This window comes from Podarcis filfolensis (assembly GCF_964270895.1).
Source record: "Podarcis filfolensis genome assembly, chromosome: 13".
Lineage (NCBI taxonomy): Eukaryota > Metazoa > Chordata > Lepidosauria > Squamata > Lacertidae > Podarcis > Podarcis filfolensis.
Window position 1 is genome coordinate 3,447,059 of NC_139615.1, and position 15,520 is coordinate 3,462,578.

Sequence of the window (15,520 nt, forward strand, 5' to 3'; positions counted from 1 at the left end):
TTTCTCAGTTGGGGGGGAGAAGGAGCAGCCCTTTCCCGGACTCCTGGGTCCCCCTCTCAGTTGGGGGAGAGCGGGGAGCCTTTTCCCGGACTCCTGGGTCCCCCTCTGAGTTGGGGGAGAGCGGGGAGCCTTTCCCGGACTCCTGGGTCCCTTTCTCAGTTATGAGAGAGCTGGGAGCCTTTTCCCGGACTCCTGGGTCCCCCTCTCAGTTGGGGGAGAAGGAGCAGCCCTTTCCCGGACTCCTGGGTCCCCTTCCGCCAGTTGTGGGGGTGGAGCCTGCCCGGACTCCGGAGTCCCCGGCAGAGGGGGGGCGGGGCGGCTGCGACCCGGAAGAGGAAGCCGCGCGGGGTGTTGGCGTCGCCTCTCCCGGGCTGCTTCGCCTCCTCCTTCCCGCGGCCTCCGAGGAGCCCCCTTCTCCGCCTCGGGTCCCGGGCGCCCCGGGCAGCCGGAGAGGCCGCCATGCCGGCGCTGCTGGAGAGGCCGAAGCTGAGCTCGGCCATGGCCCGCGCCTTGCACCGGCACGTCATGGTGGAGAGAGAGAGGAAGCGGCAGGGTGAGAGAGAGCGGGGGGGTATTTGCATGCATTTGCATGTACTGACATTTGTAGTTTCATTTGCATGCATTTGCATGTACTTGTATTTGCATTTGTGGTTGCATTTGCATGCATTTGCATGTACTTGTATTTGCATTTGTAGTTGCATTTGCATGTACTTGTATTTGCATTTGTAGTTTCATTTGCATGCATTTGCATGTACTTGTATTTGCATTTGTAGTTGCCACTGTATTCTGCTCTGGTCAGACCTCACCTGGAGTGCTGTGTCCAGTTCTGGGCACCACAGTTCAAGAAGGACACTGACCAACTGGAACAAGAAAGAAGATTCCACCTAAACATTAGGAAGAACTTCCTGACAGTAAGAGCTGTTCGACAGTGGAATTTGCTGCCAAGGAGTGTGGTGGAGTCTCCTTCTTTGGAGGTCTTTAAGCAGAGGCTTGACAACCATATGTCAGGAGTGCTCTGATGGGGTTTCCTGCTTGGCAGGGGGTTGGACTCGATGGCCCTTGTGGTCTCTTCCAACTCTATGATTCTATGATTTGCATGCATTTGCATGTATTTGCATTTGTAGTTGCATTTGCATGCAGTTGCATGTACTTGCATTTGCATTTGAGTTTGTATCCCGCCTGCAAGTTGCTCCAGGCGGCTCGCAATCCCCACACCCCAACCCTGCCAGGTAGGCTGGCCTGGGAGGAGGCAGCGGCCGACCCCCAGTGACTTACTGGGGGGAAATCCCAGGATTGTAGAGTTGCAGGGGACCCCGAGGGTCATCCAGCCCAACCCCCTGCCATAGCTGTCAACGTTTCCCTTTTTTTAAGGGAAATTCCCTTATTCCGAATAGGCTTCTTCGCAAGAATTGCAGCAATGCCCCTGCAATGCGGGAATCCCAGCTGAAACTTCCAAGACCTTCCAACCTCTGCTTAAAAACCTCCAAGGAAGGAGAGCCCAGCATCATTCCAGGGAAATGCTTCCCCTGTCAAACGGCTCTTCCTGAAGTTTAGTCCCAATCTCTTTCCTTGCAACTTTAATCTGTCCAACCCTCCAGAGCAGGAGAAAATAAGATTGCTCCATCTTCCACGCGACGGCCCTTCGGAGATTTGAAGATGGCTGTCAGATCTCCTCCCAGTCCCCTCTTTTCCAGGCTCAACATACCCAGTTCCCTCAACCGTTCCTCATAAGGCTTGTTCTCCAAACCTTTGACCATCTTGGTCACCCACTCTGCACACCTTATCCTTCTTAAATTGTGGTGCCCAGAGCTGGACGCCGTCTTCCAGACATGGTCTGACCAAGGCAGAATACAGCGGGACTATGCCTTCCCTTGGGACGCGGGTGGCGCTGTGGGTTAAACCACTGAGCCTAGGACTTGCCGATCAGAAGGTCGGCGGTTCGAATCCCCACAATGGTGTGAGCTCCCGTTGCTCTGTCCCTGCTCCTGCCAACCTAGCAGTTCGAAAGCACATCAAAGTGCAAGTAGATAAATAGGCACCGCTCCGGCGGGAAGGTAAACGGCGTTTCCATGCGCTGCTCTGGTTCGCCAGAAGCGGCTTGGTCATGCTGGCCACATGACCCGGAAGCTGTACACCGGCTCCCTCGGCCAGTAAAGCGAGATGAGCACCGCAACCCCAGACTCGGCCACGACTGGACCTAATGGCCAGGGGTCCCTTTACCTTATTCCTTCCCTTGATCTGGACACTAGACTTCCATTGATGCAGCCTAGTATAGCATTGGCCTTTTTTGCTGCTGCATCACATTGTGGGCTCACGTTCAGCTTGTGGTCCACCAAGATCCCTAGATCCTTTTCACAAGGATTACTGGCAAGCCAAGTGTCCGCTATCCTATATTTGTGCAACTGGTTCTTCCTGCCTAAGCAGCGCAGAACCTGAACAAGTCTTGAACTGAGTTGCAGCTCCATGGAAGTTGCATTTCGGGAAGGTAATTGCTCCCTCTTTAGGGAAGCTTTTAATGTTTAATAGATTATTGTGTTTTAATATTTTGTTGGAAGCCACCAAGAGTGGCTGGGGAAACCCAGCCAGATGGGCGGGGTATAAATTATTATTATTATTATTAATAATAATATTATGCCTTTCCCCCTCGTCCTTCAGAGGAGGAAGAAGTCGACAAGATGATGGAGCAGAAGATGAAGGAGGAACAGGAGAGGCGTCGGAAGAAGGAGATGGAAGAGCGGATGTCCCTGGAGGAGACGAAGGAGCAGGTCTGTGGGGTGGCCCTGTGTTTTGGGAGGCCAACGTCCCTGGGGACGTCTCGGCTCACCTCCGACCCTTTTTCCACCCGCAGATCATGAAGCTGGAAGAGAAACTGCTGGCCCTACAGGAGGAGAAGCACCAGCTTTTCCTTCAGCTGAAAAAAGTGCTTCACGAGGAAGAGAAACGACGTCGCAAGGAGCAAAGGTTAGCGAGATCACAGGCGTCTAGCGATGCAGAGGGGAAAACCCTAACTGTGTGTTTATGTTTGTGGTTTCTGAACTGGCTGTGACCGAGTAGGAGCCTCGTGGAGATGTTGAGCCAGTGTTTGGCCGCTGTGAAAAAGGCGAACTCCGTGCTTAGGAGTTATTAGGCAAGGAATTGAAAATAAAACTGCCCATAGCCTGTTCTGTGGTGTGAACGTGCTTGGAATACTGTTCTCCACATAGGGCTGGGCGATGTTATGTTGCTTTGACTCTATATTTGATTTTCTTCAGATTGTTTTATTTATGTTTTATTGATTTAATATGCTGTAAACCAGGGGTCGGGACGTGGGTGGCGCTGTGGGTTAAACCACAGAGCCTAGGGCTTGCCGATCAGAAGGTCGGCGGTTCGAATCCCCGGCATGGAGTGAGCTCCCGTTGCTCGGTCCCTGCTCCTGCCAACCTAGTGGTTCGAAAGCACGTCAAAGTGCAAGTAGATAAATAGGTACCGCTCCGGCGGGAAGGTAAGCGGCGTTTCCGTGCGCTGCTCTGGTTCGCCAGAAGCAGCTTAGTCCTGCTGGCCACATGACCCGGAAGCTGGACGCCGGCTGCCTCGGCCAGTAAAGCGGGATGAGCGCCGCAACCCCAGAGTCGGTCACGACTGGACCTAATGGTCAGGGGTCCCTTTACCTTTAAACCTGTGGTCCATGGGCCGTAAGCGGTCCATGGGGGTTGTTTAAACGGCCCACTAGCTGCCCCTGAACCAAGCCGCTCGCTCAGCGAGTCCCTGCGCACTGCGCTAAACCAGCACAGTGCAGAGCAGGGACTCGGTTGACGCGATCCTGCCCATGGAGCGATCTCCGCGGGAGTGAACTGGCCCAGGTGAGGTAAACCTTGCCGACCCCTGCTGTAAACCACTTTGAGCTTTTTCTTAAAAATATAAAGTGATATAGAAATTAAAAGAATAAAATAAAATAATTACGTTCATATATTGTCCAAAACCGGTTTGAAGTCCGTATCATGATACAGTTGTACCTCAGAATTTGAACGCCTTGCAACTCAAACGTTTTGGCTCCTGAACGCCGCAAACCCGGAAGTAAGTGTTCTGGTTTACAAATGTTCTTTGGAACCCAAACGTCTGACACGGGTTCCACAGCTTCTGATTGGCTGCAGGAGCTTCCTGCAGCCAATCGGAACCCATGCCTTAGTTTCTGAACGTTTTGGAAGTCGAATGGGCTTCCGGAACGGATTCCGTTCGGCTTCCAAGGTACGACTGTACCAGTTTCGTAATTTTTGACCTGGCAATATTTTGTGAATTGTGTTGTGTGTGTGCAGTACGCAAAAATCAGAATGTGTAGGAAACCATGAAGGCAGCCCCTGCCTTGTGCAAAAGGGGCAGCGAATGGCGAGAGCAGGCGCCGGCAAAGATCAGTTTCTTTCTGAGTTGGGTTTCATCGCCGCCATTATTGCAGGCGATTTATTGACCTCCTTCCTCCTGTCCACAGCGACATGACGACGCTGACGGCAGCCGCCTACCAGCAAGGAATGGCCGTCCACGCAGGGGCTCACATCCTCAACATGCAAGGTGCGTTTCTTTTTGCTCCTTTGAGAGGATTCGCATAGAGTTCGGCCACGGATCAGGTGTGTGCTTCCCCCACCCGAAGTCGCCTTGTTCTGAATCGGGCCGCCAGTCTCCACCTGCGGTCCCGTTTTAGTGAGAGATGTCGGGACTCGAATCCAGGACATTCCATGTAGAAAGCCTCCGAGGTGCCTCCCTTGTTAGGATTGCAGGTATGGGAGAGCGGAGGAAAGCGAAGACTTTTTTTAAAAAAATAATTTTTATTAAGTTTTCCATTTTAACAATCCAATCAGATCACATTACACATTCCAAATTATACAAATACATTTCATATAGTCCAAATATTCTGCCAAATTATAAGTTTTTGTTGGGGCTTCCCATGATTCAAGTTCAGTGGGGTTCCAATCATCTTATGTTTCTACTGCCTTGAGTTTCCAATAGTTCCTTCTTTAAATCTTCCTGTTGTTATCCTTCCTTCATGGCCTCTGTTTCCACAGGCAAGTTGAAATGAGCAATAATGTGCTTCTGTGTGAAGTTTGTATGACTCTCCTTTTTTTTTTTTGCAGCTGATAAGTCTGTTGTTTGCAGAATGTCCTCACACGCTGGTGTTTATGCCAAATCAATCCCAAAGTCCTTCTCTGGTGGCAGACGCCATCTTCACTCACTTCCGATGAAATAAAATCTAGGCGTTTGCTCATTCATTATCTCAGACAGGTTGCATCGAACATTAGTCTTTCTAGGGGAGATTTGCCAATTCGGACTTGAAGTACAGATATGATAACAAATTAAGAGCTCGCCTCCCCCATGACTGTTTATCTCTGCAACTTGGTCTGTCCCGTAATGGCGGATCCCAATTAAATAGTGCATCACATATATGATATACGATATCTTTATTGTCATTGTCCCATGCAGAACAATGAAATTGAAAAACTACATAAAACTACTACAAAACTACATAAAACTACTACAAAACTACATAAAACATTCAAAAACCCCTAAAAACTCTGAAACCCCATTTTAAAATACACTATACTATAGAGACCCCTTATGCTGCGATCAGAATCAGAATTGCATTTGGGTAGAAAGTGTTTCTCAGGCGGCTAGTCCTAGTCTTCTTCCAGAAGGCAGAAGCTGAAAGAGATCATTTCCGGGGTGCGCACTATCCTGCGCTATCTCTGCAGCTTTCTTATGGCACCTGGAAGCATAGATTTGATCCAAGGTGGGAAGAGCGCATCCAGTTATTCTCTCCACAGTCTTTCATCCTTCCGGAGAGTCTTTTATCGGAGGAAAGAGAAGACTTGACCCCCCACCCCTTTGGGAAGGAGTTTTCTTGCCCTCTGGAATCCTTGGAGGGTTGATGTCAATGGGATTCCTTTCCTTTCTCTGCAGGGAGCCCCGGAGGCCATAACCGGGCTGGCACCTTGATATCCGCCGATCGAGCCAAGCAGATGTTTGGACCTCCAGTGATCACAGTGAGTCCCCCCCCCCCCCAGTTGTTCCAGGAAAGACCAGATCTCTTTGTTCAACACTGAAGTCATAGAATTCTCAAAGGATTTATTACTGTAATTTTTGCTCTATAAGACTCACTTTTTCCCTCCTAAAAAGTAAGGGGAAATGTGTGTGCGTCTTATGGAGCGAATGCAGGCTGCGCAGCTATCCCAGAAGCCAGAACAGCGAGAGGGATTGCTGCTTTCGCTGCGCAGCGATACCTCTTGCTGTTCTGGCTTCTGAGATTCAGAATAATTTTTTTCTAGTTTTCCTCCTCCAAAAACTAGGTGCGTCTTATGGTGCGAAAAATACGGTGATTTATTTGGCAAGAGGGGCACGTTGCTTAATCAGCAGAAACCTCCTAAGCAGTTTGCAAAATGCAATGTGAAATATCCGTTTAAAAAACTGATAATATGAAACAGGCATGTCCAACTCCCAAGAGCAGGGCTCAGCGAACTTTTCCAGCAGGGGGCTGGTCCCCTGTCCCTCAGACCTTGGGGGGGTGCAGACTATTTTTGGGGGGGAAAGAACGAATTCCTATGCCCCACAAATAACCCAGAGATGCATTTTAAATAAAAGGACACATTCTACTCATGTAAAAACACGCTGATTCCCAGACCGTCCGTGGGCCAGATTGAGAAGGCGATTGGGCCGGATCTGGCCCACGGACCTTGGGTTGCCTACCCCTGCCCAAGAGACTGCGATCTACTACCACTATATAAAAAACTGGCAGTGATCTACCCTTTGGATTGACCATTGTGGAGCTTTTATTGGGGGGGTGATCAACTAGGATCACATGATCGACCAGGAACACTCCGCAATTGACTAGTTGCACATGCCTGATATATAAAGCCAAATTGATGTAAGATTTCTCAGAGTAGAAGCAAAAGCCATGCATCTAAAACAAATGATACGTAATAAAAATTGCCCGTTAAAATGCCACGGAGGCATGCCTGCCTAAGCAAGCAAGAACTGTGCCAGGGGCTGAGCCCAATTTTCTTTTCCCCCAGGAAGTGGTTATATTTTGCTTTTCATGAGCAGACTCAAATGTTCTCTTCCAAATGTTCCCTCACAAAATGGCGGCCGGTGGCAGCGCCGCCTTTGCTATTGTCGTGGTTGTTGTTATTTAAATTTATATCCTGCCCTCGATCCCAAGGGCCACAGGCCCGTTTACAGTATAAAACCACATAACATGATAAACTAGGGTTGCCGTGTTTCAAAAAGTGAAAATCCGGACACAAAAGTTGTTGAGCTTGGGAGGAAGTTGTTGTTTCTGGCAAAACCTCAACAAAAATTGCCGTTTTGGAGCTATTTTTAAGGGAAAGCGGCACAAACAACACTGCCGACATGGGTTGCCGTGCGTCTCAATTTCCCCAGATATTCTTCCGATTTCCTCCCGGATGCTGCTTCCGACTGCAGTATTCTGCGTATGGCCCCCCCTAGATAAACAAGACAAAACGGTTAGTTCTTCCCTCACAAAAGGGCTCCCCTTTCAAAATGGCGGACGGTGGCAGCCCTGCCTTTGCTAGTGCTGTTTTTATGATAGTTTGTTGTTGTTTAGTAGTTTAGTCATGTCTGCCTCTTCGTGACCCCCTGGACCAGAGCACGCCAGGCCCTCCTGTCTTCCACTGCCTCCCGCAGTTTGGTCAAACACAAGCTGGTCCCTTCGAGAACGCTGTCCCACCATCTCGTCCTCCGTCGCCCCCTTCTCCCTGTGCCCTCCATCTTTCCCAACATCAGGGTCTTTTCCAGGGAGTCTTCTCTTCTCATGAGGTGGCCAAAGTCTTGGAGCCTCAGCTTCAGGATCTGTCCTTCCAGTGAGCACTCAGGGCTGATTTCCTTCAGAATGGAGAGGTTTGATCTTCTTGCAGTCCATGGGACTCTCAAGAGTCTCCTCCAGCACCATAATTCAAAAGCATCCATTCTTCGGCGATCAGCCTTCTTTACGGTCCAGCTCTCACTTCCATACATCACTACTGGGAAAACCATAGCTTTAACTATAGGGACCTTTGTTGGCAAGGTGATGTCTCTGCTTTTTAAGATGCTGTCTAGGTAGTTACTTATTAAATGAATATGCCGCCCTTCCTCCCGAGCGCCACAGGCCCGTTTACAGCAGGGAAACACGAAAATACGTCGCATGGCAAATAAGACAAAGCGGTTAGTTGTGAGGCAGATTTGGTGCGCCTCGCGGCATCCCTAAGGGACGTCTCTGTGCTTGCTTTGTCTCCCCAGTCTCGCCACTTTGCCACGCAGCCGACTTTCCCCGCCAGCACGGCAGAGCATGGCCAGTACCAGGGTGGACAGTCCGGGCACAGCCCTTATGCCGTGGGGCAGAGCCAGCACACGGTGCCCGTCAGCTACGCCAGCAGCCAGTCGATCCGAGGTGAGGATGGAGCCCGTGGGCGATCGGGTGCCACGCTGCATCCCTTTCCCTCCGTGGCGTGGGTGGCGGGGGCAGAGCAGGCCGGGCTTTCACCCCCCTCTCCTTTCCGTTCCAGGGCCATCTGCTTTCCCCACCATGCAGTACTTGCCGCAACAGCAGCCTGGCTACACAATCCACAGCCACTTCCCCACGGCTCAGCCTGGTAAGTCTGCAGAGTGGCTGGCAAATCTTAATAGTAAGTCTGCAGTTGTTTAGTCATGTCCGACTCTTCGTGACCCCATGGACCAGAGCATGCCGGGGGTTGGCAAATCCTATTATTTGTTGTTATTATTATTATTATTATTATTATTATTATTATTATTATTATTAATACACCTCCCATCTGGCTGGGTTTCCCCAGCTACTCTGGGCAGATTCCAACAAAATATTAAAATGCAATAATTCATCAAATATTAAAAGCTTCCCTAAACAGGGCTGCCTTCAGATGTCTTCTAAAAGTCAGGTAATTGTTTATTTCCTTGACATCCAACTGGAGGGCGTTCCACAGGGTGGGCGCCACCACCGAGAAAGCCCTCTGCCTGGTTCCCTGTAACTTCACTTCTCGCAGAGAGGGAACCACCAGAAGGCCCTCGGAGCTGGAAATCGGTGTCCGGGCTGAACAATGGGGGTGGAGACGCTCCATCAGGTCTACTGGGCCTTTGAGGCCATTTAGGGCTTTAAAGGTCAGCAACAACAATTTGAATTGTGTTCGGAAACGTCCTGGGAGCCAATGTAGGCCTTTCAGGACCGGTGTTATGTGGTCCCGGCGGCCACTCCCAGTCCCCAGTCTGGCTGCCGCATTCTGGATTAGCTGCAGTTTCCAGGTCACCTTCAAAGGTAGCCCCACGTAGAGCGCATTGCAGTAGTCCAAGCGGGAGATAACCAGAGCATGCACCACTCTGGCCAGACAGTCTGCGGGCAGGGAGGGTCTCATCCTGCGTACCAGATGGAGCTGGTAGACAGCTGCCCTGGACACAGAGTTGACCTGCGCCTCCATGGACGTGAGATGGCAGGGAAGCTGTGCTGGGAGACACTGTCTGTAAAGGAAAGAGAAAATGAACCAGCCCCCCCCTTCTTCCAAGGCCCTGTTCCTTTCCTTGCAAGGCTGACGCTTAGCTCTTTCAACCTTCCCTTTCCAGGTTTCATTCCTCCAAGCACAGCCATCCCTTTGCAGAAACAACTGGAGCACGCGAACCAGCAGTCGGGATTTACCGATTCGGTGAGTTCGCACCCGGAGCATCGCTCTCTGAAAATGTCCGTGCTCTTCTGTAGAGTTGGAAAGGGACCCCGGGGGTCACCAGCCCCCTGGAATGCAGGAATCTTCTGGCCCCAACGTGGGGCTCGAACTCGTGGCCACGAGATGAAGAACCCTATGCTCTTACCGACTGGGCTATCCCACAGAGGTCTTACGAGATGGCTAACAATATTTTTAAAAACCAAACGGCAGTGGTACGTCATCAGGGAAGCAGCCGCAAACCTAAGTAGTCAGTATGGGACCCGGGTGGCGCTGTGGCTTAAACCACAGAGCCTAGGACTTGCCGATCAGAAGGTGGGCGGTTCGAATCCCCGCGACGGGTGAGCTCCCGTTGCTCGGTCCCTGCTCTTGCCAACCTAGCAGTTCGAAAGCACGTCAAAGTGCAAGTAGATCAATAGGTACCACTCTGGCGGGAAGGTAAACGGCGTTTCTGTGCGCTGCTCTGGTTCGCCAGAAGCGGCTTAGTCATGCTGGCCACATGACCCGGAAGCTGTATGCCGGCTCCCTCGGCCAGTAAAGCGAGTTGAGCGCCACAACCCCAGAGTCGTCCGCGACTGGACCTAACGGTCCGGGGTCCCTTTCCCTTTCCCTGAACACAAGTGTCCAGGCAGAACGATGGAGGTGGAGACGCACCTTCAGGTATACAGGACCACTCTGAAATACCTCTCTGAGGAGGATACGGGTCTCCAATAAAAAAATAAAGACCCTCATCTCCCAGAATCCTTTGGGGGAAAGCCATGACTGTATAAAAATGGCGTCGCAGCGGTGCGAATGCAGCCGTTCTTGACTGTTTCTAACCGCACAGGGGGTAAATTTTAAGTTCGGACAGGAGCCTGGGAAGAACGTTTGCCTGCCTGGACTTGGCCGTGAAATAACCAGAGCATGTGCAGAGTGCATTCCCTCTCACCTTAGGAGACGGTCTAATTCCTCTGCTCTCCCTCTCTTGTCCTTGCCTCTCCAGTCGACCCTGCGTCCGATGCACCCCCAAGCCTTGCACCCGAACCAGGGCCTCCTACAAGCCCCCCAAATCCCTGTCCAGATGCAGACAGCTGCCAAGGTAAGCTCAGAACCAGAAGGCACATTGCCCCTCTTCCTGCTTCTACTCCCCCTCTTCCCAGTGATTCCCAGTTACGCGGTTTTCCGTGCCCATAATGTGTTGTCATGGTTCCTCTTGTTTTCGGCCTGTTGTGAATTTTGCCTTCCTTTTCCTCGTCCCAGGTGGGTGCCTCTCCCACCGCCGTCGCGACACCCAGCCCCTTTCCCTCCTGCTCTCTCCCGCTTGCTGATTTTTGGCCCCCCCCACCCGCTTTCTCTCCCTTATAGCCCAGTTTGGCGTACACCCACCCGGCCCGCCCAGCTTCCCCTGGCAGCTTCTCCCACGGAACCGCCCCACAGCAGCCCCACACAGTAAGTATCTCGCTGGCTGGGCGGGGGGAGCGGCGCTCAATCCCAAGCCTTGTCGTACCACAGCAGTACCTCTGGGGTTTTTTTTTTTAAAAAAAATATTGGTTTTCGCAGTTTTATAAACAAACAAATACACAAGACAAACGAACATCAATCATAACCTTATTGAAAATCACACTTCCTCGCTTCTCCTTGGTTGAATTTCATTGCATGTCCTATTAACGGTTTTCCAAATCACAATTTTTATGAAATTTAACTTAAACATTAACATCCTTAAATCTTCACATTATGGAATTAAACATATTAATTCATCACTTAACATAAATAAAATCCTAAGCCAATTAAGTAACTGCAAGCTGTTTTCAGTTCATTTAACTTAACTTATTTAACTAAATAATCATTAAATTTAATCCACTCTTCCTGATACTCCTCCTCCTCCTTCTGGTCGCGGACTCTTCCGGTTAGGTCGGATAGCAGTATCTCTGAGCGCATGCAGAGGGTCTCTCTTCCCTAGTGAGCCTCTGGCCTCTGTACAGTCTGAGGTTGGGGTTATTCTACAGATGGGGAGCCCCCATTGAGAAGGCCAATCCCCAGCAGAACCACCGCCAACCAGACTTCGTGTCGGATGCCGCCAACTTAGGCGCATCAATTTATGCGGGGCTACTAGAATACAAGGGGGCGCGGGTGGCGCTGTGGGTTAAACCACAGAGCCTAGGACTTGCTGATCAGAAGGTCGGTGGTTTGAATCCCCGCGACGGGGTGAGCTCCCGTTGCTCGGTCCCTGCTCCTGCCAACCTAGCAGTTCGAAAGCACGTCAAAGTGCAAGTAGATAAATAGGTACCACTCCGGTGGGAAGGTAAATGGCGTTTCCGTGCGCTGCTCTGGTTCGCCAGAAGCGGCTCAGTCATGCTGGCCACATGACCCAGAAGCTGTACGCCGGCTCCCTCGGCCAGTAAAGCGAGATGAGCACCACAACCCCAGAGTCGGTCACGACTGGACCTAATGGTCAGGGGTCCCTTTACCTTTACTAGAATACAACACTGCATTTGTTTTACAGTGGTGCCTTGGTTCTCAATCCGTTCCAGAAGTCCATTCCAAAACCAAAGCGTTCCAAAACCAAGGCGCGCTTTCCCATAGAAAGGAATGGAAAACGGATTAATCCGTTCCAGACTTTGGAAAACAACCCCTAAGACAGCCATTTAACATGAATTTTGTTATCTAACGAGACCATGGATCCATAAAATGAAAGCAATAATCAATATACTGTACTATAAATAAGACAGTATTAATTACTTTTTTTTCTTACCAGCGCTGATGATAGCCATTGTTTGGATGGGGGGCTTTTATCCATTTCCGCAGTCACACAATCGATCAATCGAACTGGCTTCCACACAGTCACGAAAACAAAAACGCAAAATAAATAGCAAAAACGAAATGTTCAAAAACCAAGGCGCAGCTTCTGATTGGTGCAGGCGCCCCGGAAACAATAGCCAACAGCCGCATCGGCTGTTCAGCTTCCGAAAAATGTTTAAAAACCAGAACACCTCCAGGTTTTTGGAATTTGAGAACCAAGGTACCATTGTATTTTATTTTTTTAAAATACAACTGTCTTTCTGACTTTTCCTGGGGGAAAAGAGTTCAGACAATCCGTTCGCAATTTGAGGATTTTTACTCTACCTTTCTATTAAAAAGATAAACCGATCAGACAAACACACCAGCACGAAACTACCGGTAGGATTCTTGGGCCTAGTTTCGGTACGAAAAACAGCAACAGAGGTTAAACAAACTGAAGCACAACATCGCCAAAGGTGTGGGCAGTGTGGAAGGCCTGGCTGGCTTCATTTGATTAAAAATAATCTGCGCCCCTTAACAGGAGGTAAACCTCATTGTGCTCAGTGTTTGGTACGGTCTGAACCCTATGCTGCTTTGAACTGTTCCTGCGTAGACTGGAAGGTGGGTTGGGGAGGGACAGAGAGAGAAGCGGAGAGGTTTACAGTGCTGGCTGCTTGGCAAGGCTCCAGGGGAAGGGAGTTCCACAGGCCGGCACCAAGAATTCAACCCCAGCTATGCCCTTGGCCGGCTTGATTTAGCACACAGATGATAAACTCATGAAGGCACATTTGATCAGGCTGGGAGGAGGTGATCTTTTGGCCAGGGCAGGAGCACTGTGTCGTGCACAAGAGGGATCAAAGAGGAGACACTCTGCCCACAGCCTGACCGGCACCCCAAGGGCCCTCCAGACACATAATAATAATAATAATAATAATAATAATAATAATAATAATAATTTATTTATACCCCGCCCATCTAGCTGGGTTTACCCAACCACTCTGGGTGGCTTCCAACAAAATAAAGTGGTACCTCAGGTTACATACGCTTCAGGTTACATATGCTTCAGGTTACAGACTCCACTAATCCAGAAATAGTGCTTCAGGTTAAGAACTTTGCTTCAGGATGAGAACAGAAATTGTGCTCCGGCGGCACGGCAGCAGCAGGAGGCCCCATTAGCTAAAGTGGTGCTTCAGGTTAAGAACAGTTTCAGGTTAAGAATGGAACTCCAGAACGAATTAAGTACTTAACCCGAGGTACCACTGTATTAAAATACAAGAATTCATCCAATATTAAAAGCTTCCCTAAACAGGGCTGACCACAGATGTCTTCCAAAAGTCAGGTAGTTGCTTATTTCCTTGACATCTGGTGGGAGGGCGTTCCACAGGGCGGGCGCCACCACCGAGAAGGCCCTCTGCCTGGTTCCCTGCAAGCTCACTTCTCGCAGGGAAGGAACCGCCAGAAGGCCCTCGGAGCTGGAAATCAGTGTCGGGCTGAAAGATGGGAGTGGAGACGCTCCTTCAGGTCTACTGGGCCTTTGAGGCCGTTTAGGGCTTTAAAGGTCAGCACCAACACTTTGAATTGTGCTTCGAAACATACTGGGAGTTTCCACCCAGTACCCAGCAGCCTGAAAACTTAAGGCAGTCACCCCTCATCTTGCTGCACACTCGATTGGTGCGATGTCAACCACGCACGGTTGAAGGCAGGCTGGTTGGAAAAGCGCGAGTCCCAAGTGAGGTGGAGAGCCGGGATTACGCTGTCACAAAGAGCGTTCTAGCTCCCTGCCTTGCTTGCTGGGCATTGGGCAAGGCCGGCTCAGTACACAAGCTGTCTCTCGCTCTCCTTCTCACCAGTTAGGCAATTCTAAGGGTTGGACAATCCACGATTTCCACTTCGCGCTAGGAACCGAGCCCCTGCGTAAGATGAGGGATTGCTGCACAACCTTCTGGTTGTGACTGTTAATTCATATACAGTGGTACCTTGGTTCTCAAACTTAATCTGTTCCGGAAGTCCGTTCCAAAACCAAAGCGTTCCAAAACCAAGGCACGCTTTCCCATAGAAAGTCATGCAAAACTGATTAATCCGTTCCAGACTTTGAAAAACAACCCCTAAAACAGCCATTTAACATGAATTTTACTATCTAACGAGGCCATTGAACCGTAAGATGAAAGCAATAAACAATGTACTGTACTATAAAATAAGACAGTATTGCAATGATAAAAATGATAAAAATTACAATTAATTTTTTTTCTTACCTGCACTGATGGTGGTCAGTTTGGATGGGGGGCTTTTATCCATTTCTGCAGTCACACAATCAGTCAGTCAGTCAGTCAGTAGACTGGCTTCCACACAGTCACAAAAACTGAAAAAGCCCAAAAAACAAAAAACAAAAACGCAAAACAAATAGCAAAAACAAAAGCGCCAAACTTAATCCGTTCCGGAAGTCCGTCTGAATTCCGAAATGTTCGAAAACCAAGGCGCAGCTTCTGATTGGTGCAGGCGCCCCGGAAACAATAGCCGACAGCCACATCGGACGTTCAGCTTCCAAAAAACGTTCGAAAACCGGAACGCTTCCTTCTGGGTTTTTGGTGTTTGGGAAGCAAGGCGTTTGAGAACCAAGGTACCACTATATACTGAAACTTCTTTCCTTTAACATCTCTTTCTCTCCCCTCTTGCAGTCTGGTTTCCAGGCCTCTCCGCAGCCGGCACCTCGGCACTCGTTCATCCAGCACCCGCAACAGGGCCAGCGCTTCTACCACAAGTGAGCCCCCCCCCCACTCTCTCGTTGCTTCGACACCCCCCCCCCGAACCTCAGCCCAAGTCCCAGCGCAAAGGAAGAAAATATACGTGGGATGACCATGTGTGTGGCTTTATTCTCCCCTTCTCTCTTTGCTGTAATTTGTGAAAGCAGAGATTGCACTCTAAATAAAACTTTGTATAATTCGAAGCGCATTCAATGGTGTGTCTGTTCCCCCCCCCCCTTACTATCTTGCCCCAATAACAGAAATCAGGAGTCTGGCTAAACATTAGCAAGAACTTTTGGGCAGTAAGAGCTGACCGGAAGGTAGTGGACTCTCATTTGTATT

At 49.9% G+C, this 15,520-nt stretch overlaps 1 protein-coding gene across 2 annotated transcripts; it reads left to right on the forward strand.

Annotated features, from left to right (window-relative positions):
• Nucleotides 1–329: 329 nt before the first annotated feature.
• GPS2 (G protein pathway suppressor 2) lies at nucleotides 330–15,381 on the forward strand. Of its 2 annotated transcripts, none has more exons than XM_083581061.1 (11): nucleotides 330–553; nucleotides 2,656–2,765; nucleotides 2,849–2,961; nucleotides 4,463–4,542; nucleotides 5,926–6,008; nucleotides 8,257–8,407; nucleotides 8,523–8,609; nucleotides 9,586–9,665; nucleotides 10,663–10,758; nucleotides 11,025–11,108; nucleotides 15,113–15,381. In XM_083581061.1, the coding sequence occupies exons 1-11, from the start codon at nucleotides 460–462 to the stop codon at nucleotides 15,197–15,199; spliced, it is 1,065 nt and encodes a 354-aa protein (XP_083437187.1). In that variant the 5' UTR covers nucleotides 330–459; the 3' UTR covers nucleotides 15,200–15,381. The 2 variants fall into 2 exon arrangements, with proteins under 2 accessions (XP_083437187.1, XP_083437186.1); XM_083581060.1 differs by lacking the exon at nucleotides 15,113–15,381 and adding an exon at nucleotides 11,593–11,957 and having other exon boundaries at nucleotides 11,025–11,184.
• The last annotated feature ends 139 nt before the right edge of the window (nucleotides 15,382–15,520 follow it).

Bases quoted from the DNA above. Each gene is read 5' to 3' on its own strand.
- GPS2 (XM_083581060.1), top strand. From the start codon at position 460: ATGCCGGCGCTGCTGGAGAGGCCGAAGCTGAGCTCGGCCATGGCCCGC. The intron at 554-2,655 runs GTGAGAGAGAGC...CTCGTCCTTCAG, and splicing joins GAGAGAGAGGAAGCGGCAGG to AGGAGGAAGAAGTCGACAAG. The intron at 2,962-4,462 runs GTTAGCGAGATC...TCCTGTCCACAG, and splicing joins CGACGTCGCAAGGAGCAAAG to CGACATGACGACGCTGACGG.